Genomic DNA, 22,886 nt, shown 5'->3' with positions numbered 1-22,886 from the left:
TGGATGCAATTTCATTAGACTTTGACCTTCTCTTGTGAAGAAAACAAAACAAAACAAAACAAAACAACAACCAAGGCCTCAGTATTAATATACTTACTTACTTACTACTAGAAGTAGTTAAGGTTTGAGGCAACATTACATTTTCAGAAAACACATCCATGATTCAGTGAGCACTGTGGTGATGGGTTGACAGTAGGACCAGATGATCTTAGTGGTCTTCTCCAAACTTAATGATTCTATACATTCAAATATTTTGACAAAATAATAAAAAAGTCATTATTACAACTGTGGAGTCAAGCTGTCAGGTTAGGAAGTGCTAGAAGCAAATACCTGCCAATGTACACAAAATAGTAGGTACTGTTTCACAGGAGACTTACAACAACAGCAGTACCTAAAAGAAACCACAACACCATAACTTTAGAAACATAGTTTAAAAATCTCCCGCTGAAAAACATTAAGGTGCTAAAAACCTAGGGAAATGAAACTTGAGATACTTCATCTCTACACTCATCAGGCCAGTGAGCCACTGGACTCTAAATGTACGACATCAAGAGCTGGAATAAAAACAAAACAAATATCCACATCCAGAGAATAGAAACAAAACCCACACAGGTATGTTTATTTCTTTATTTAGAAGTAAAAGCGTGACATTTCTGTCTAGGAGCCACTGACATATGGTGTGGTAAATTCAAAGACAGAAAGATGTTCTTAGCTTCCAGATTCCTTCCTCTTGCCCTGGAGCTTTGTACAAGCTCTTACACACGAGATGACAGATTCGTTCAAGGCAGCCGCTGCAGCTCCAGCTTTTCAGCTGACGGTGCTTCAAAGACATCATCTTCAACACTTTCTTCTATTGGCTTCATCTTTGCTGAAGTTCTCAGGTAGGGTGATGTCCGGCCTGGGCCTGCCACAGCACCAGAGAAATCAGCAATTAATTTAACAATACATACTTGCTATTCATACCAACACAGAGTACAGACTCTGATGATCCTTTTCTAGTTCTCTCATAAGAAGATTTTATGACTGAAGGTTTCTTTTTTTTTTTTTTTTTTACTTGGCCACAGGCATGAAAAAATCCTAGGTGCAGGACAGCCAAGTTGACATGCACCAGGAACACCTTCAGGGTTCAAACCCTACAGCCACTGCAGGCTTCAGTGCAAATCCTGACTGCATGAGACACACACCTTGCTGTTCTTGAGAACCACTGTTAGACTTGATACAGGCTAGTTTGTTTAGCAATAGGGATCAGTGTATCAGTTTAAGAACCAATATACTTGTTTAGCAAAAGGAATCAATGAGTGCTAGTTCTAAATCTTTCCATTTCAACTTTGCTTGGTGTGTGAACAGCCTTGTTTATCTCAACTTGCACGAATAGCCTTGTTTCTCTCAATGATTCTGCTTCACAAGAAGCACTGGAGCCATAATAGACTAATTTTATCTCTGCATCTACCAGATGCAAGGTCCTCTTCCTCCGATTTCTCATATATTGTTTTGGATTAGAGTGCACTAAGATAGAAAGTTGCTCATTATAGCTTAGCAAGCAAAAAAGGTTTGCCAAATTGGGGAAAAACAGCTACAGGTCAGCCAGAAATCTCTGTGAAGAAGCTGATGATGTAAAAACAGAGAGAAAGTAAGTGGTTGAAGACCACAAGCAGCTGCTACTGCACACTCCCAGAGGGACACAAGCATATATTATTGAGTTCTTGAAAAATCATGAATATGTATGCAAATGTATTGCATATGTATGTTTTAGCTGTTTAAATGTAGAACCTGAGTCTGAGACAGCGAGCTTGTTTTGTCAAGTTGCTCAGTAGATATCATGAGGAATAAAGAAATGCCACTTTCTAACACCACAATGGAGAGAGAGTTTTCTTCCTAGACTTCACATTTTTCTCCTAAAGGACACTAGGACTGGTTGCCTACATATAGAAGTTCCATACATCTGCATACTTGCTCTCGCCATGAAACAACTCTTACATTTGCTGGCTAACCTCAGGTGGGTACATGATACAACCCTAACTGCCCTAAGGTTGTAGGCAGCTGAACAGCTACTAACAACCAAAAATAGGGAAATCTCTGAAACACCATTTCAGAAGAAAAGAGCAAGAGGCAGTGGTCCTGTCTGACTGATCACCTGCATACAATTTACAAATGCAAATTTTCTGGAAAAAAGTACTAATAGCTATCACACAATCATTCAGGGTTGCTCTCACTACATAAAAAAGGGCACATAGCAAAGTGCTCTGCTGAGGAGGCCGAGGAGGAAGGACTTCTTTCTGCAGCGTATTTCACACAAAGAACAAAAAACATTTGGCACAGGCAAGACCAGTGAGTGTTATGGTATCGCATTTTTAAGTCACATTCACACAAATGCTGTTTAGCTTTCTAGAATTTTTATGTTAAACATGTATTAGTAATTTATTCTAGCAATCAAAATGCTATTTTACTGGCATGATAAAGGGTTACTCACACGTTTTTAAGAACTGGAACTGCTGAGCACTGCTTTTTACACAGATGGGCTTTTACAGCCTAAACATGTGACGACCACATCAGTTAGCTGTCTGAATCCGAGGTTTAGCTGTAGCACTGACTTTCCTAGGAGACTAACATTACACTCAAAGGTGAAAGGGTGCCTGAAAATGCTGGATTATAGTTTCAACTTTCTTTTTTCTATTGCTTAGATTAATTGATTGCAATTTTCAAAATGGTTTTGTTTTTAAGTGCTTGCTTCTCCTCAGAAATCAAAAGAAAGAAGCTGTAACTGCCAAGCAGGACTCCAATATCAGATCCAATGCTGTTGTTTGGTTCAATGTCATGCACTTATTTTCCACAACCACAAAACCTTGCCTGTTCACGCCTCCACCCAGTGCTGAACAGAAGTTTGAACCAGACCTCAAATGCAGGCCTTCCATACGCTGCTCCTGCACTTTCCTGAGGCATTAAACTCAAACACATATTAAAATGGTATTTCCTAGGAAACCCTATTTTGCTATAACCCACAACTGGGTCAACATGGCAAGCGCCAGTGAGAAAAGGCCAATAAACATACTATCTAACAACATGCTCCTGCTTAGCTCAGAAATTTACAAATTCAGATTCGTAGATCAGCAACTTTGAGTTGCTGTAAGTGCTACAGGGCTGGAGCACCTCTCCTACGAAGAAAGGTTGAGGGAACTGGGCTTGTTTAGTTTGGAGAAGGCTCTGGGGAGATCTCATTGTGGCTTTCCAGTACTTGAAGGGAACATATAAACAGGAGGGGGAACAGCTGTTTACAAGGGTGAATAGTGACAGGACCAGGGGGAATGGTTTTAAACTGAGACAGGGGAGGTTTACGTTAGATATTAGGAGGAAGTTTTTCACACAGAGGGTGGTGAAGCACTGGAACAGGCTGCCCAAGGAAGCTGTAGATGCCCCGTCCCCAGAGGCATTCAAGACCAGGCTGGATGTGGCTCTGGGCAGCCTGGTCTGGTGGTTGGCAACCCTGCACACAGCAGGGGGTTGAAACGAGATGATCTTTGTGGTCCTTTTCAACCCAGGCCATTCTGTGATTCTATGAAATGATGCTAACTATATCATTAGTAGGTACGACTATCAAGCAGTAGATTTACTGAACAGAACCCAGTACTAAAGTGTTTTTATAGGACAGAAAGCCAGCTGAATCTGTCCTTCTGATTGAGTTTAACTACTTCTGCTCATCTCGTACTTTGGAAAAAGAGATAAATCAATTTCATTTACTAACAAGTTACATACAGATGGATCGTGTATGTCAAGCACATGTACCATAATTCACAAATCTCACATTAATACCTTTTGGAGGACGCTTGCTGAATTAATGTGATGTTATCAACAGAAAGCATCATGCTGCAAACGACTCACTCCGTAAGCATTACAGAACTCGTGCTGGTTATTTCCTTAATATAAAAGCAAACAGTTAGTTGAGTTTCTTAATTAATTACATTTAAAACACAGTTTTGTTAGTAACTGCAGTATGTGGCCAATTACTTAGAATTTTTCAATCTTTCACTGCTAAGCACTTTGAAAATAGCCTTACATCATTTTCTTTATGAAATGAGTCAGTTGGTAATTTTCAGAACAGCTAAAATATAATTGTTTGGATAATACAAAATAATAAGTGTTCACGTTTTCAAGAACATGGAAATTAAGAGAATAAGATCTCTTTTAGTTGTAGTAGTCAAATATCATATCTGGAAAGGGAAGCTTCTGTCCACACACTTGATCATCCAGCAATGACAAGACAGAAACTGTGGAGAACTTCTGTATGCTGCATTTCTCTCATTTGTTGCTTCTTCTTCTAAAAGACAGCCAGCTGTCATTTCCATATGCTCCTCACTGAATATTCTTTTTTGTTGTTGTTGTTTGTTCTTAAGAAGTTAGTGCATGATTGCAGGAGAATTCAGGGGAACACAGCACTGGGGCCTCTGTATGTACCTCATACTGAAAATTAAAAAACACACATGAAAAAAGACTGACTATGTTGTGTGACAGCACTGAAGGTTTTTGAAAACAGAACAGTGGGAAGGTAAATGGCAGCTTTCTTCTTTAGCTTTCCCTGCAATCTGAGAAGAAGTACGTACATGGCCACAGCACGAAGTCAGTACAGATCTTCAGACAGAGCTCACCTTGGTAGCAAACCCATCATTGGGCAGCAGCATTTCACAAGAAAAACAAACTAACAAGTTATTTTGGCAAAAAGAAAAAACAAAGCGTTATGATTTAGTCAGGCAAAACATCTTTTATCAACTGCAGGAGTCAAAATTCCACATTAATCAAAACGCACAAAGAACGAACTGATAGCATTTCCTGAAGTGTACTTTTACACTGCACTATGAGTAACCCCCCCTGCCTCCCCAGACATAAGAGAAACATTGCACTACATAGGTTGCTATCACATCTATTGTTGCCCATGATGTGGTGGCAGTGGCACAGCCAACTGTTGTTTTCAGGACATCTAAGAAATTTCCATCTCTCTCTTGAGGAAAGCACACACCACACACCAGAAAAAATACGATACACAAACCAGGAGACATACAACAGAAAAGTGTTTTTAACAAGTACTTGCTAAGAATGGGTGCATCTCAGGAATTAATGTAATTACAGGTGGAAATGTCAAGCATTTAGATTACTTTTTCCCAAAGCTGAAATACTGGTGTAAGGGTTCTGCTTCTAGGCCTGAAAGAGAATTTTAAATCCAGCTAATTGTACAAATACACATTTACAATTTCTTTCAGGCTTCTGAGAGTTCCAATTTGACTAAGTGCCTTCTAAGCAAAGAACTGGCTTCAGTGCATGGAGCTTTGCCTTGAAACAGGTGAAAAGCCAGCTGAGAGCTTATGGGTAAAGATCAGAGAACAGACCAACACAGGAGACGTCACAGCAGGTATCTGCTTCCTGAACAAGAAGAGCAAGTAGATGGAAGCCTTCTTCAGATAGCTGGATGATGTCTCACAGTTGAAGGCCTGGATACTTGGGAGCTCTGACTACCCATGTCTGGTGGCAGCAGCGCCAGGCACAAGTAGGCCAGGAGGTTTCTGGAGACTGTAGTAGGCAATTTTCTTGCAGGAGCGATCGATGAGCCGACTAGGGGAGGTGCTCTGCTGGACCTGTCACTGGCGAACAAGGAAGAACTCATCAGGGAGGCGAAGGCTGACAGTAACCTTGGTTGCATCTTCCAGAAGCTCGTGGATTTTAAGATACTGAGAGGTGTGCAGACAAATAGGAGAGTTACAGCCCTAGACTTGAGGGCAGGGGACTGCAGCTTAGTCGGGGATCTACTCGGCAGAAACAATGGGGCCACGGTCTGCAAGGGCAAAGGGACCCAACACTGGCTGGCTGATCTTCAAGGACACCTTTCTCAGAACACAAGGACAGTTCATTCCCAAGTGCAGAAAGTCGAGCAAGCGTGGCAGAAGGCTGTCACAGAGGAACAGGAAAGTTGTGACAGAGCTCAGACACACATACAAAGTGAGAGCAAGGACGAGCTCAGGAAGAATACAGAAACATGGCCCACACATGCAGGGATGGAACTGGGAAAGCCAAAGCTCAGCTGGACTTGGATCTAGTGAAAGACAACAAGAGCTTCTCCAAACATATTGGCAACAAAAGGAAGACCAGGGAAACTATGGGCTTGGCTCTGATCAGGCTCAGAGGGGCACAGGATCTAGAGAGAAAGCAGATGGAAAAGGCTGAGACAATCCACATCTTTTTTGGCTCAGTTTTTAACTGGTAAAGTTTGTCCTGAGGCTTCCCAGGTCTGCAAGCGTAGTGGCAGAGGCTGGAAGACTGACAGTTTACTTATACGACTTGGACTGAGTTAGGGACCACTAAAGCCAACAAGCCACACAAGAGACTTTGGAAGTTCCTGTTCTGCATCCATGAGCGCTAAGGGGGCTGAAGGAATTGCGAGACCCCCTCTATCACCTTTGAAAGGTCACAGCAATCAGATAAGAGAAAAAAGGCAAATGTCATGTCCATTTTCAAAAAGGACAAGGAGAAAGATCCATGGAACCACTGTTCTATCAGCCTAGTCTGAGGTTCCCAGAAAGATTCTGGAGCCTATATTCCTGAAAGTTGTATCCAAACATATGAAGGGCAGGAACATTGCTGGGAACAGCCACCATGGATTTACCATGCTCAGATTTTACCCCATCAACCTGACCACCTTCTGTGGTGAAATGACTGGCCCTGTGGATGGAATGTAGTGAATACTGGATCATAGCAAGGCCCCAAGCAGCTTGCCATCAAATCAATCCAGTGAAATTGTTGAGAAACAGACTGGACTACAGCATGGGTGTAAACTGGTAGGATTGCTGGAATCACAGGATAGTGAACAGCAGTACAAAATCCAGCTGGCAGCTGGTTACCAGCAGTGCCCCTCACAAGTCAGTACCAAGGCACATAAACTTCAGCATATCTTTATTAATGACCAGGATGATGAAACAGAGAGTACTCTTGCCAATTCATTCACGACAGCCACATGAAGAGGGAAACCATATCACAGAGGATAGAGCTGCCAGTCAGATGGGGCATTCAGAAGCTGGACAAATGACATGAGCTTCGACAGAGTCAAATTCCTGCACCTGAGACACTACAAGCTAAAACAGCATTACAGGTTGGGCACTAACTGTTTGTAAAGCAACATTTCAGAAACAGACCTGGGGGTCCTGGTGGACACCAAATCAAATACAAGCCAGCAGTGAAGAAGGTCATTCATAAGTTGTGCTGTATAGCAAAAGCACAGCCAACACATCAAAGAAAATAGTTATTCGCCTGGATCTGGAGTGCTTTGTCCAGTTTTGAGCTCTCCTGTACAAGAAAGACATGGACATACTAGAAAGAATATGGTGAAAATAACCAAAGTGGTCAGGCTGGAGCATGTGGCATACATGGAGAAGCTGTGAGAACTGGATGTGCTCAGCCTTACAGAGGATTCACAGAGAATCTTACTGTTGTGTCCATCTACCTATCAGAATAGCAAAAAACATGACAGATTCTTCTCAGAGGCATGCATTAAAGAACAAGGGACAACAACCATAAGCTGCAGTAAGGGAAATTTTTTCACCATGAGAGTGGGAAGGTACTGGAATGGGTTGCTCAGAGAAGGTGTTGGATGTTCAACCTTGAAAATATTTTAAGCTTGACCAAATATGGCCATAGGCAACCTGCTATAGCTGACCTCACTTTGAGCACGGTGCTGGACTTGATTCAAAGGTCCCTTCCAACTCAACTCTACTGTGATTCTAAATGTTCCTTTAGGAAGCTGAGGAGAAATGGAGAAAATAACACTGGAGTTTTCACCAGCCCTTAACAACTATATATAGCACCCTAGACATTCTAGCAGGGTGAAACACTAGCAGAGCTTTTGCTTTCAGACTAAATGTAAGGAGTGAAAACAGGTAGGCCACCCAAGTCTGCAGGAGCTTTTGGGTAAGAGCTGTGAAGAACACAATGGAATGATTACATGGTAAAATACTTCTTTTTTTCCTTAACTTCAGCAGAATTTAGCCACAATAAATAGCTGCCAGTGATTCTTTTCCTCATACATCTAAATTCCAACTACCCAAGAAAAAAATATTCCCTGAATCAAAGTAAATAATACTATGTGACCCTTTATAATTGCTAAACAGCTTATGGCAAAAGAGACAATTGAGCATCTCCTGTTATGCTGTTGTTGCTATTTTTAAAAGCTGCTTTCCGAGTTCAAACTATTGTTCAAGTTTAGATTTGGGAAAATTAAAAGTAAACAAGATCAAAAGCCTAGAAAGAATTGTTTAAAAGGATTCTTTAAAGGAATAAATTCCAAGACTGGAAGCTAAAGGTCAGACACAGCTTCCCTCGCTTGGTCTGTTCTGTACTGATCCCATCATACAAAGCACAAGGAAGCAGAGCTTGGCAGCACATTTGGAGATTTTCCAGGTGGACTCAAAATTAGTTGTGCACCATCCTTCTCCAGATACTGCCAACACAAACTGCCTCAGAGGAAATGCAGAGCACCCCGTTGATGAGGGTAAGCATTTTTTTAATTTCTACAAGCACCAGTCACAGACCAAAGGAGATACTACTGTGACAGGCACTGTGCATTCACACTGTTTTGCTCCACTGCTATAAACATTCCATATGATATCTATACATCCACATTATACTCAAAGAATTACAATACATGTTGCTTTTTCCACTGTCTACATGAAGTAGCTTCAGTTAGCATACTAAGCCTTACGCATTTACAGATTCCCTATTGTCAATTCCCTACACTTGGTTGGTTTACAGCAGCATCTCATAAGCTACATTCAGCTTTCCACTGAAGGCAACAAAAGTTCTACAACCATCTTCAGTGATCAACCAAGCTGTGTTCAAAACTGGCACGAGCTATTTTTGAGCACTCACGAAGAGAAGATGAAGAGGAAGTCCCACGAAGAAACATCTGCAAGCCATCCTCACTGTCACTGGTACTGGCCATACTGTTCCTCATCTGCATCACAGAGAGCTGCGAGCAAAGACTTGGTTGCCGATCAATCTTTTTTGAGGCCTAAAAATAAAAAATTAGAAAAGGGATCAAGTAAATTAAAAATTAAAACAGAAAATAGCTATTTCTTCTGTAGTTGACAATCTGGTCTCAGCTGTGACTTTGAATCAAGAAACAGCGAAAGATTCTATGCAGTGTAAATTGATTTAATGCAGATACAAAATGCCAGTAATACACTGGAATTAGAACATCAACAGCCATGAATTATTCACTTTTAATTCGTTTTTGTACTGACTTCTCAGGTATTTTCCTACAGACAAATTTCTTTTTATTATCTGGCAATTCATCACTAAGGTACGTTCCACAATCATGTAGAGTTTTCATGACATTTTGTTTTATGAACTGGTTCTTGATTCTGATGCACTGTGTGACCATTACTCTCTATGCAAAGGCCTTGGGATTTTCCATTTACTTGGAGTATTCTGAGATACCTTATATCACATTTATATGAAACAGTACATTGTATCTCATTAGGTATTATTAAGAATCAGAAAGGTACAATGTGCATGACAAACACATAATGTATAATTCTACTGAATTTTAACAGTCAAGAGTTACCACTTCATTTCATGTAGAATGATTGTTTTCTGAAGCCTTTGTGATGCATCAGTTAGAATAGTCTTTCATGCAACTACTTTATCCAAAATTAAGGAGTTGCTGCAAACTAAAGTGAAAATATCATTTAATGAAGAAATATACATAAGACTGTGAAGCCAAATATCTGTATATTTGTGTGAGCTCTTCTAAATGACTTGTGAATGAAATATATGCTTAGTATATAAATAACTCAAAGCTGCTGTTAGCCGGAATAAAGTTAAAAGGAACTTCTCTGTTCAGTATGAAGACCTGCATGTTATGAAGCCGTATTTGAACCTATAGGGATAAACATAGACAGGGTACATGAAGAACCTAAAAGTCACTTTCAGCCCTGATCTCACCTAGCTTGATGGGCTGGGGAACTATTTGACTTTCCAGGCTCTGCAGATATAACTGAACATTTTGAATAGTGAGGACTGCCATGAGATGACAGCAATACCTGTGCTTGCAGGTATTTAGTATTAGGATTTAGTATTTGGAAGGTATGATAAGGACCTTTCACTTAAAATCAACCAATTAAAATCTTACAGGTATTCCATGTGGTATTACCAAGAAATACTACTGCTGCAGTTCTGTTGTGCCAGATGTCAGCAACACAAGTGTGTTGTGGATAACTTTGTACATCAGGCACAGTAAAAACATCCTAGTGTACCTGGAGTCATCCACACAATAAAAAGAATAGAAGAGAATGAAAGAAATGGAGCAGATACGTAGAGAGAAAGGCAGAGAGAAAAGAAGAAAATAAATAGGAAATAGAAAAAAGAAAAAAAGATGAGGAAAAAAAATAGAAATAGGAAAAAAAAGAAAATTGATAAGGAATGTGGGAAACAGCAGTCACCTAGGAGATGCTGGCTGAATGCAACCCATAGTGCACAAAGGAAGCATGTTGCTACATGTTTGTTCCAGCTGTCACACTCCAGAAATGACTTATTATCTACACAAGTGTTTTTGTTTTTTAATAGAGTACATCTCTCTCTTTTTCTTGCCATCCTTTCACCATCCCCCTCCAAAAAAAAAGTTAATGTAAATAAGATGTACATTACAGATGGTATATTCCTGCTACATGACTTATCTTATATTGCATTAGTAAGACTTACAACTTCAGATGATCAGTGAAAACAAGGACCTGAAATAGTTTTGTTGATCTAATTGCAAAACAGGGTAACCCTCTGTTTCAGTGACCAGTATAATTCTGTATGTCCTTAACCAGAAGGCAGAACAAGCAGTGCTTTAACAACACTCCTTTATTTTTCTCTTTCTATAGCCTACTGAAACTTCAGAAAACTTTCAGTGTCTAATTAATCACAAATACATTACAAAATATATCAGTAGGCTTCACGTGTAAAGAAGCAGTGGCAGCCACTCCTTTTGGATCTTTTTCCAGTAAATTCATAACTTTGCAGAAATAACTATTTAACATATATTTATATATGGGCAATCTGATAAGGATTTTTGCTTTGAGTTAGTGCAAGTTAATAAATACAGAATATGAAAACACTATATTAACATTTTCCAAGCTTTTCATAAATGATGGTGAAAGTTCTTCAAATAAATTATATATGAGAATCCTACAGCCAGTACATAAATAATAAAAAAACCCACTAGCAGCAGCCGAATGGCAACCCTTGCAAATGTTGAAAAGCCCTGCAACTAAGGAAGGAGACAAAATGAAAGTAAAGTAACATAATCAATATATCCACGACTACAAATAGGCCACTTACCATGACACCTAAAACACACTTCCTCTACGTTCAAAGAAGAATGAGTTACAGTCAGAGTCCTTAGCAAAGGTATTTATACAGATTTCATGTCTTTTCCCAGTGACTATCAACCTGACATTTCCTTTTTTTTCCCCCTTCATATTTACAACCTGCAAACACACTTTAATGTTATTCCTCTTGGCAAGGTGTATTAATGCAGCTGTTTGATTCCAGCAGGGGAGTTCTTTTAAAAATATCCTGAAGCCTCTTTGTACAAAAGGTACCCATTTATTACTAAAAGAAGATATCCAGGAAGAAGCACCTTTTATCTGCTGGGCACCATGTCCACCAGCTGACTAGCCAATCCATTCAGAATCTGTTATTCACCTTTCTTGCACATTACAGTACTAACAATAACCAGTATTAATGGCTGACAAAAACACTGCACTGACACACACTTTGGCACTAAAAGGCAACAAATATGAATTCAGCAGAATAGTGGCAGATTAAAAAAAAAAAAAAAAAAAAAGGTACTTTAAAGTTGAAGCAATGATACATTTACTTGTGTGTAAATTCCAAAACAAAACTGCAGTTGCTTACCTTGTCATTTAAGGTTGGGTCATTCAATGAATAGAGTTTATTTGTAATATCTTTGCCAATAAGATACTTAAAGATCTCATAAAGAAATGGCTCAGTTTCCAGAAAGTATGTCAGTCTTTCCCTGGACCAGCAAAGGAACTTACAATTATCATCTGCAATAATGGTGACCTGAAAAAACACAAACAGAATTAGCCCTTCTCTTTTGCTTGCAAATAAGTGCTATCATTCCCTTTGTGCCTCTAGTTAAAATAAATTTAAAGCCATATAACTCTTTGATATCCCTTAGAAAATTGTATTTACAAATGTAAATCTTCTCAGATGGTTATCATTATCAGATTTTATCTGATAAACAGAGCAGTTTGTTTTTCAAGAAATCCAGCGGGAGGTAACGTGAAGGGGAAATCTCTCAGAAGTCTTCTCTCAGAAGAACAGCAAACATTTATGTTAGAATAGATTTATATACAGAGTCAGTCCTGTATTGATGACACATCCCAACAGGCCTGAATGCTACTTGGTTTTAGTTCATGTGACTGTGCCCAAGCAGCAAGAACTGGTGCAAGCCAAAGGTTTACATGAAAGAGTTTAAAAAAGGATATGGTAAAAAACAAAATGTAATGCCTTTTTCTCTACCACCTCATACCTCTGGATCTCACAAGCACTACCTCCTCGCACTTGGACCAGGAACCCTTTGGCTTGGTACTGACAATTCTGCTGTGGATGGCTGCAGCCAATGAGGAAGTCTATAGCACCTACAAATTCCTGGTCAGACTTGTCCAGCTATGCCAGAGGAGGGCAGTGGCAGACAGAAATCAGTTCTGGGATGTTGTAACAGCATGCTTTGCAAAAGGAATTCAGAAGAATTTATGAAGTGTCCTATCACAAACTACCTTTATCTAAAATATTTATATACACACACATACATACACATATAATATAAATACACACACACACACACACACACACACATATATATATATATATACAAAGCCTAAGATAAAATGGAAAACTGCCACATACACTTGGGTTTTAACCTCTGTCTGTGACAAACTTAGGAAGAACTTGGCAGCATTGCCAGCAGATGGAGTCCCTAGGACGAAATTTTCATCCTGTGTTGATGGTGCTGCCAAGAACATTTGTGTCATAGCAAACTGCAAGCAAACCTCACAAGTGAAGGATGCACAAAGCACCAAGACTGCAATAATTTTCCAGGCAGGCACAATGAGAGGTGCGAGTCTTTTCCCCTTCAGCAGAACTGATTCACATCGAGCAATTTATGGGAAAAATTGATGGTATCAAGAGGGGTACAGCACTGCCGGATGCCTTGCTGCCATGAAATGAATATGTCCTGACAACTATCTCCCTTTGGCACTAAGCCTACTGCTTGACTGGAACATGTTACATCAATCACTGATTTTAGATTCTGCCCTACTCTTCCTCCCTCCTCCTCTGCCACAGTATCAGCAGGGATGTATCCAGTCCAGCCATGGGCAGTCAGTATTACACATGCAGTAGAAGAATAGCAACAGTGATTTCAGTACTATGTGGGAAAAAAAAACCTTCACTAATAGTAGTAATACAAGCTACTGTATGATATATTCATTAACATTCTGGTATAATTACATCACTAGAGATACATACTCCTATTGCTCTACCTCTAAAGATACATACTTTTTGTTGTTCCCCTAGGAATATTTTAATTCTAAACAGTGCAATCTCACACTGTTTTAACAACTTTCAGATGATTAGTTCCTTCATTTTTTAAATCTTTCATTTTAGTAATAAATTTAGTAATTACATTATACCATAATTAATTTTCCTATTCTGTTTTTGAACTAGCGATGAGACTGCTCACATCATCACTTACCTCAGCAAAACTCTCACCTATAAATTAGTTGTCTCAAATAATCTTCCAGCACAAAATAAGCTTGCAAACAGTAAAATGAAAGGAAATAACAGGAAAAGACAGACAGTAAACACCATCATAATACTGTTTTGCAGCGTTTCATTTTAAAAGTTACTCCTGACATGGTCCAGCATCAGACACCAGTATTAGAAAGTCAGCAAAATTACACAAGTCAAATAGTTCAGTGTTTCTTAAAATTATGTTTTCTCTGAGTTTTTGTGTTGTGTTTGGGTTTTGCTTTGTCTTGGTTATTATTATTATTATTTTTTTTTACTTGTCTCATTAGTTCACATCCAATGACATTTAAGCCAAAGCATACCTGGAATTTTTCACCCCGGTTCATCTGAGTTGATCGAAATTCAGGTGAATCTATAAAGGCACAGGGGTAAATATTATGCAGAAAATGCCCTCGATAAGAAACCTTCATTCTGGAAATAAAAAAAGTGTGAAACATCATTTCAGAACCATGGAGGTTGACTTATTTTATTAAAATTGAATGTGATTACTGACAGCGGTAATGCAGAAGGCAACAGACTAAAGTATGCACATCTTCTGGAGTTGGAGTCAACCTACTTTCTGCATGAACCTCCACCAAATCCAGATGTAAGGTTAGCAGCCAATTCTGGTTGCCTGATGTGGCATGCAGCCCCTAAACACAACTGTTAAAAAGGAAGAAAGGTCTTAAGCGTGATGCTCTAGATCCAAATCAGAATCAGGCTTCCTTTAGATAACTAGTTTCAGGAATGAGCTGCTAATGACTTTGAAGAAAAGTAATGAAACCTGATGTCTGCACAGAGGCTGCTTAAAATTTTGGGCATAACTTGCAAGAACCTCAAGATCACAACCTGGACATGGTAATTTATGTTACCCTTTCTCATTTGGGTCTGCCAGCTAGGTCTGAGCAATGCACCTTCCCCTTTCTGTCTGCATGTACAAAGTGCAACGAACCAATTTCAACATGCCTCTTGGTTTAAAGCTTAATGGATGGTTATTTTCTCCTTCCCTCATGCACAGTACTTTTTAACCTTAAAACCTGAGAATGCACTGAGTCGTAGACACCTAAAACTAGAACAAACTTCTTGTTTGCTCTGGAAGACTCTTCGGTGTTATAAGAATGTAATCCCCATTAAAATCAATACAGCTGCATACACACATGGAGGCACAATGTATTTGCATTAAGAGACATCACAGTCATTTGAAAAGAGTACCAGAAATAGCATATGGATGTATACTATGTGGCAATAGACCACAATACGCAACAGTAACATTTAAAAAATTAACACAAATATCCACCAATTTTCTCATGAATTCAACCACCACACAACTCGTAAGAAGCTTTATAGCACCTACTTCCCCTTCAGCAGGATGCTTAGCCTGTCATCAACTGATGTTTTATCCTCTGCAGCATAAGCCTGACCTGCCTTCAAAGTCTGAATGTTGCAGAATTGCCCAGTTAATCTCTGGAATAGTTCTGGAGGCACATGGAGTGGTTCAAACATTCTCTTGTACAGGCTGCTGAGCTCCTTCTCTATCTTGATCTAGAATGCAAACACAAAAGACATCAATACAAAGAGACAATCAAGCCAAGAAAGGGTAATACTGCATGTATGCTTTAGCTGCTAACTCTGAGTAACATCTTTGTATTCCTTATGTTTAGTCAAGAAAATAACTGGTAAATGTGCCATCTATCCACAATCCTGCCTATGACAGGATTTCGTGACCAAAACCTTAGCTGAAACTAGCAACTCCAGTAAACTGGTGCTCTAGGAACAAACATTTCATATGAAAAGTATGGTAAAATAGGCACATGGAATCTTTTGAGACGACTTCTGATCTAGCAGTGCATAGAACTTGCAGCAGAATTACACAGGAAAAAAAAACTGAGATAAAACTGAGATTGCCTGTACTTCCCACACCATGCCCACAACTCGTTTTGGCAATCTCTTGGGCTTTCTGGGAATCTTTCATCCCTTACTTCTGCAGCAGAAAAGCAGGATTATGAGTCCTATAAAACAAACCCATCATTACAACACACATGTGTTGAGGCAGAAAAATACTACTACCAGCTGAACAACCCACATCTAGGAACCCACCTCTGGGCAAACTGAGAAATTTATGAGTATTCTGTGCTTGGAGTAGGATGCAGTCCAAAATGACCAAGAGAGTCCCTCGACTAACTAAGGCTCACAATGAATTCAAACTCTGAAGTACATACAATTTCTTCCCCAGAAAACTATTTTAGGGCAAAAAAATATTAATCTTCAGCCCTAAGAGATTTATATTTCACATCAAAAACTCTCCCTGTTCTGGTAGAATTACCAGAGTGATTATTATCTGAGTGCTGAACAGTGAATCAAGCATAATGAAAGTTTTTGGAAAATTCATGACATTTAACCTTTATTTACATCTAGAACAAACTGAGCTGAAGCAGAAGCTTTACAGATTTGTGGAACTATATTTGAAAGATACCACCCATAGCCTCAGCTACTGGATTCCACCCATCCCACATGCAGGCAAGTGAACCCCATGGCAATTGCTTTGGAACTGACAAACACGTAGGCAGACATGGTGGGTGCATCCCACAGAAACAGTATACAGCTACTTGTTAAATTTCTACACAGGAAGAGATAAAGCTGCTTAGGTGACCTTGACATTACCACTTCATAACATCACAAAACAGTCTTTGCAGCCCTTGTTTTCCATAAATGCTTAACAAAATAGTATCCCAAATCTGCAGACTTTACCTTCTACCCAAAAAATGATGCATAGTGAAATAATGGTTATAACCCACTGAAATTTTTATGCAGCCTTACTGCAAAACAGACACCAATACCTGTTTTTAAAGGCTTAAATTAAAAAAAAAAAAAACTCCTGCAAGAACTTCTGAGAACTTTCTTTTCATTATATAGAGCAAAACTTACTATTAACTTCATGAACACTCACAAATATATTAAAATGTTCAGGTTTTGTTCATTTACTTTTTTGATCTGTTCATACATATGCTTCAATCAAATGTGACTTACTGTCTCCTCAAAACATCCCATTAGATTTATTTCATTACTTTATATTTTGTTACATGGATTCCCTTTTCCTATACTACCAAAGAATATACATGTCACAGAAATGCTGCCAGGACAGTGAAAAGGATGACTGGAATACAACTGTTCACGCAGTATTAGCAATAAAGTCAAAGAATCATAGAATGTCTCAGGTTGGAAGAGACTTCTTGAGATCACCCTGTCTAAGTCTCTGCTCAAGCACTGCCACCTAGAGCAACACCACCCAGTACCTTGTGCAAACAGCTTTTCAATACTGTCAAGGACGGAGATTCAACCACCTCTCTGGGCAACCTGGACAAATGCTCTGCCACTTGCACAGTAAAAACTGGTTCCTGGTGTTCAGATATTACCTCCCGTGTTTCATTTTGTGCCCATTGGCTCTTGCCCTCATACCAGGCACCACTGAAAAGTGTCTGGCTCTGTCCCTGCTGCACCTTCTTCTTCGGTATATGTTCACATTGATGAGATCTCTGAGCTTTCTCTTCTCCAGGCTGAGCAGTTCCAGCTCTCCCAGCCTCTCCTCATAGGATGCAGTCTCTTCTTCATCATGGCCCTCTGCTGGACTCCTTTCATTATGCCCATGTCTCTCATGCTGGTGACTGTCTTCAACTGTATGATTTCAAGGTATGTTCCATATACACATGACATCAGGCAATTTGTTTTCCCCACTTCTTGTTTCCCCAGTTCTTGAGGAACTCCCTCATTCTTAATAGAGGTATCAATTTAATTTGTATCTCTGTTTATCCATCACCACTGCAACTCAAAAAGAGACAAATTCTTTCCACAGATGAATACTAGCAGCTCCCAAGACTCCTGAATCCAAAACAATGCATGAGGAGAGGATTTGGCCCCGGAATGCTGATCATTCCCTTAAATGAGTACACAATTCCAAACTCATGATCTTCCTCTAACATTTAACACTTATAAGAGGAAGAAGGCACACCTACTTTCCTAAAGGTTGATCAGGTTAGGCAGCATAGATGAACTTCAGATAGTCTTGCTTGTAACAGACTATTCACCCTTCACATGCATAGCTGACTGCTTCTCCAGTCATGCTCATGGGTCATATTCCAAATGAGCCATACGGGAGGTGTAATGTTTTGTTCAGCAGTGGTTGAAATATTCTGGGATCCTGCCAAAGCTCCAAGTCAGAGCTCTGTACAGACACTGACTACAGAGCTCTGTACAGACACTGACAAGAATCCTTCAGCTTCCACTCAGACTAAAAAAGCCAAATCTGTAAAGCTCCAAGGAATCAAACCCACAGAAATAATCTTCTAGTCAGAAAAGAAACTCACTGCATTTTGCATGCTCCATTTAATAAAATAAATATTTAACAACTGGAAATATTAATTATTCATTTTGTAATATCGCTAACTTGTAATTATTCTTCCATTCTTTTCTTTCCTTAAAAATGTAATTTGTGAGGATGACTAAATAAAATTGATTTTAAGATGGGCAATAAAACAGACGCAGAAAGGAAAAGCTCATTCAAAATCAGTTCCTAATAATTTCTTTTCTTCCTTTTTAGGCATTTTCCAACTTTCTGTAGAAAAACACTTAAACTGCCTTAGAGTTCACAGTAAATAGAATATGTCAAACAGCTAAAAAGATGTGTGACTGTAACACATCACTTCCAGTAACCCTGTTGCTCATAGCCTGTAACAAAGTGATTCATACATTGTTTGGGATGCTACCCTGTCTCCATGTAATTTCCACCATTGTTTAAATTCATGTGATTTATTAAGAATGAAGAGTTCCGTTTCCAGAGACACTGACAAACCATAGCACCATACCTGCAGTGGTGGAAAGAATACAGAATTCCTGAGAACCAGACCACAGATCCCAGTACAGTTTAGATAAGCATTAAGTTATTTGAGTTCTTCCTTATACTGCTACAAAACAGCAAGGAAATACAATCAAACTATTACATAAACACAGGTTAGTAGTTAGCAATAGCTGTACAGACTTATTCTCAAGCCAAAGGAGAGGAATGGCAATATCACACCTCCCAACAGCTGTTAGGTAGGTAGGTTGAATTACACTGGACAACTAGCTTAAGCTGAATGTGTAACTTGTAGATAGAGAGAAACAAGGTGACTCCGACTCCTCATTTCTCTTTTGTAAATAAACCTACTGCCTCAGAAGTAGAAACCACAAGTAATTACTTGTACTCTTTGAAAGTGCTCTTAATTGTTAGACTTGAGTATTACATGATTCATTTAAGAGGCCTTTCATTTCTGGAATGAACTGTGCAGTACTTCAGTATCAGTATGTAAGACAGAAAACAGCTGATGTCTACATAGAGCACCTTCCCATTACAGGTATTTGATATTCCTCCTACATTTTAACATTTCTGTTTCCTGCACACTTCTGTCTTTAGAAAGCAGTTCAATACTGAGTAAGATTGAAGGAACTAAAGATTTACTAAAGGCACAGGTGGTAATGGTTTCAAGACTTTAACTTGATCTTTATCTGAGATTATAGAGAATGTCAAGAGGTTGTCATTCATTCTTAAAGTCAACTGTACTGACATTTGTTTGAAGACGACTCTTCCGGCACTAATGTCACTCAGCAGAAGTGTTTACGAAGGTTTCATACAGAATATGATTCCAGCAAGATCCATCGTTTCATTCCCTAGGTCTGGTCAAGACCTGGAGTATGGAACTGTGGGTAACAATGTCAACTGACTGCTTAAGATTCACCACTACAACAACTATTTTGGAAGATGAGTGTGCACATCTACAAAGTTCACTGTTAAACAACCTTGGACCCTCCAGAAGTTCTATGCCTTCCCCTCTTCCCCCCAAGCTGAGGAACCCAGAACTCCAGATGTACCTCATGTCACATCTATGGGAAGGGAAGAGGTGACCCCTCACCAGGGCAAAGTAGAGGGAGAGAAGAACTTTCCTCAACCTGCTGGCTACCTTCTTTTAATGCATCCTGGGATATCACTGGCCCTCTTGGCCACACTGCTAGTTCATGGTCAACCTGTTGTCCATCAGGACATCAGGTCCTCCTCTGCAGAGCTGCTTTCCAGCAGTTCCTGTCTTTTCTAGCCCCTAACCAGTACTGATACACGCAGTTATTCCTCTCCAGGTATGGGACTCTGGGCTTGCACTTGCTGAATCTAAGTTTCCTTTCCAACTCTCCACAACACCTTGATGTAGTGAAGAGATTATTTCCAGCAGTTCTCTTGTATCAAATGTTAAACACTTCTGGAAAGCATTCAACTTTAAGTAAAAGCAAGGTTATTCTGCTCAAAACCTGACAATATGACACCACATATTCCTGTAATCTTCACGTTACAAATCCATATAACTTAGACTCTGCAGACCACAGAATGTAATACTAACACTTGGAACACTTAGCAGTTCATTAAAATTTGAGTGGTATGTAATAGCAAATATTGTATTACATGTTACCTAGTTTTGACATGCATATACCAGCAGAAGGTTGGGTTGCTTATCATTCTGCAGAGACAGAATGCAACTATGGATGAATAATAAAAACAAAATACTTTTCTATTGGATATACATTTAGCTGAAGGCAGGGCAAAGTATCCTCTGGTTTTGGTATGTATTTCAAATATATAACTATGGTGCATTTGAAGGGAGGTATTTTAATGCACCCTTTTGAAGGCAACAAAGGGAGCTGCAAAATTGTCAGCCATGACTCTCAAAACTCAATGAATACAATAATGAGCAAAAAGAATGCATAAGATGAGGAAAGTGCAAGAAGATTCTTTGTTGTTTTCTTTTAAAAACAATAGTAGAATCTCATTTATCTTTTATTTGCATTTTAAAAGAACATGACAGTAAAAACATATGGATTAGTACACTTGTGTGCAAAGTGATAAGTATGAAGGTCATTCATAAATATAGAAGTAAGAGTCTATTTGGATGCTTCTAATTTACCACTCTCCTTTCTCATCACAGAGGCTGTTTATGACTTAAAAATCAGATAGGAAAGTTTTGTCTCTCCCAAACTCCTCAGTTTAAGCCATTACTGTTCTGGAATGCTCATTTTTAAGTATCTTACTAAGACTTTTATTTCAGGAGATCGATGTGCATATACAAGTAGAAAGATGGGTAAAATTACAAAAGACAGAAACAAGGGGAACCCAAAAGTGTTCCTGTCTCTTGGCTAAGAAGCTAAGTAACTTTTTCCTTACTATCAGAAGGAAAAACAGCCAATAGTAACCTCTGAAGTCAAACCACTTTAAGAATATGGATTTCAAGAAAATATGTACTGAATGAGACCAAGTAACAGCATTCTAATGGGCTAGATCCTTACTGAAGTTATTGGCTGACTTAATTCAAAACAACTCTTGCAGAATTCAGTGATAGATTTGTCCAGCAAATATGGTCAAAACTTTCTTTTTCTTGCATCTTACTAGACTGCTGGCGTAATGTAGCTGGTGTACATACCGGTCTTCTTTTATACACTAGGTATATGAAGTGTAAAAGATTGACCACCAAAAACACAGAATTCCAGATCATTATGTCCAAGGCACAACGGTAGAGTGTAGCCCAAATGATGAACAATGCACATCCTGTAAAAAATTATAAAAGGAAATTAACTTTCACTGGCTAATAAACACATTCACTTATAAAAATCATCAAGAGCTTGTCCACTGAGTGCAAATACACCCAAAAGTTTTACTATACTTAGGCTCTGTGAATCAGCACATGCGATGGTAGCATGAGTAACGACTACAATGCCAGCAGGAGGCAGTGGGACTGCAATCCCACTGTACAAGGCTACAATACTGAAGCAACAAGAATTCAGGAAGGGAACGGGGACAGCAGAGAGGTGCAGCCCATGATGGCCTGTTACTAAAAAAATCACATTAAAAAAGCAGCTTACAAAACTTGATTAGTGCACTAATTAGACAAACAATGGCCTAGAAACAAATGTTCATTATCCGCATCAGAGACATTTATGTCTAACTAGGGAGCTGTACTTGCACAAAAATCTCCTGAAGTCGTGCACAGATATTTTTGAAAATGAAAGGGAAGCATTATCACTGTATTCTGACAAAGTCACAGCAGAAACTAGAATCCTCTGGTGTGACATCAAAGGGAAGTTTTCAAATGCTTATTATTTTTCAGTTACTTTGTTTTGAATAATGACAATTGTTTTACGAGATAAGGCATGCTTAATGATCAGGGATGTTATTTTTAGCTACAAAGACAGTACTTAACAGATGATTGGTTATGCATCAGTGAGCCCCCTGCAGATAAATGTGAAACAACTGGCAAAATTCAGCCATGTCCAATAGAGATGGATGTAGACAGATATATTTTCCCTTAGTATTCATGCAGAAGAAAAGGGATCAGATATGCAATTAAATTTCCTTTTCCTGTCTTTCCCTGAAGGTAACGCTGAACATGAACTCAATATTCTGTATGGGTGTCTGGCCAGGCAGCATGTATATATGGATCAGAAAAATCAACATGTGATTAATTAAACTAGGAAGAAATGAGGACACTAAGCCTGGAGGAGTGACACTGTGGAGCAGCACAGGACAAATATCCATAGGAACCAGATCTTCCACTGCCCACAGAGTAAATTTGCTTCCAGTTGCCACCTCATCTTCACACATTTTTATTCTGTATCTGTTCAAAACACAAGAAAACCTATGGTTCAAAGCTCTCCAAAGAAAACCTTACTTATTATAAATGATTTACTAAGCCAGAGCATCAGCCAATGCATAGTCCCAGCATTTAGGCTTGCTTCAAGTAAAAGGTAAGATCTTTAAGATTTAAGAATTTCACTGCAATTTGGAATTTGATTAATTTTAAGCAGCTAGAGAAGTTTAAAGTAAATGCAGCACACTTGTTTTTAAGTCAACATCTATGCAGTTTTGAAGTTGTAAACTGCGTCTCTGTGAAACTTTAAGATAAATAACCATTCTGAAAAATACCTGTCCGGGTCAGAATGGTCCTTGCCTTCAGCAAAAACAACTTCAGCAGAACACAGAG

General features: G+C 39.1%; 1 protein-coding gene across 5 annotated transcripts in view; it reads right to left on the bottom strand.

Annotated features, from left to right (window-relative positions):
• Positions 1–593: 593 nt before the first annotated feature.
• Positions 594–22,886, bottom strand: part of POPDC3 (popeye domain cAMP effector 3) — a 49,470-nt gene continuing 27,177 nt past the window's right edge. Inside the window, exons 5-10 of one of the 5 annotated variants that reach the window (XM_090135939.1) lie at positions 21,330–21,454; positions 15,191–15,378; positions 14,160–14,268; positions 11,938–12,105; positions 8,902–9,043; positions 594–904 (exon numbers count right to left, since the gene is read on the bottom strand). In XM_090135939.1, the coding sequence (XP_089992065.1) occupies positions 780–904; positions 8,902–9,043; positions 11,938–12,105; positions 14,160–14,268; positions 15,191–15,378; positions 21,330–21,454 (857 nt within the window). In that variant the 3' untranslated portion in view covers positions 594–779. Of the gene's footprint in view, positions 905–5,325; positions 5,628–8,901; positions 9,044–11,937; positions 12,106–14,159; positions 14,269–15,190; positions 15,379–21,329; positions 21,455–22,886 lie in introns of those variants that run through there. The other 4 variants (XM_090135934.1, XM_090135936.1, XM_090135935.1 and 1 more) reach the window with 4 other exon arrangements.

The sequence above is a fragment of the Phasianus colchicus genome, chromosome 2 (assembly GCF_987193195.1).
Source record: "Phasianus colchicus chromosome 2, bPhaCol1.hap1.1, whole genome shotgun sequence".
Classification (NCBI taxonomy): Eukaryota; Metazoa; Chordata; class Aves; order Galliformes; family Phasianidae; genus Phasianus; species Phasianus colchicus.
Note: the sequence above shows the minus strand (reverse complement) of the source record. Positions and strands in the feature narration are given on the sequence as shown.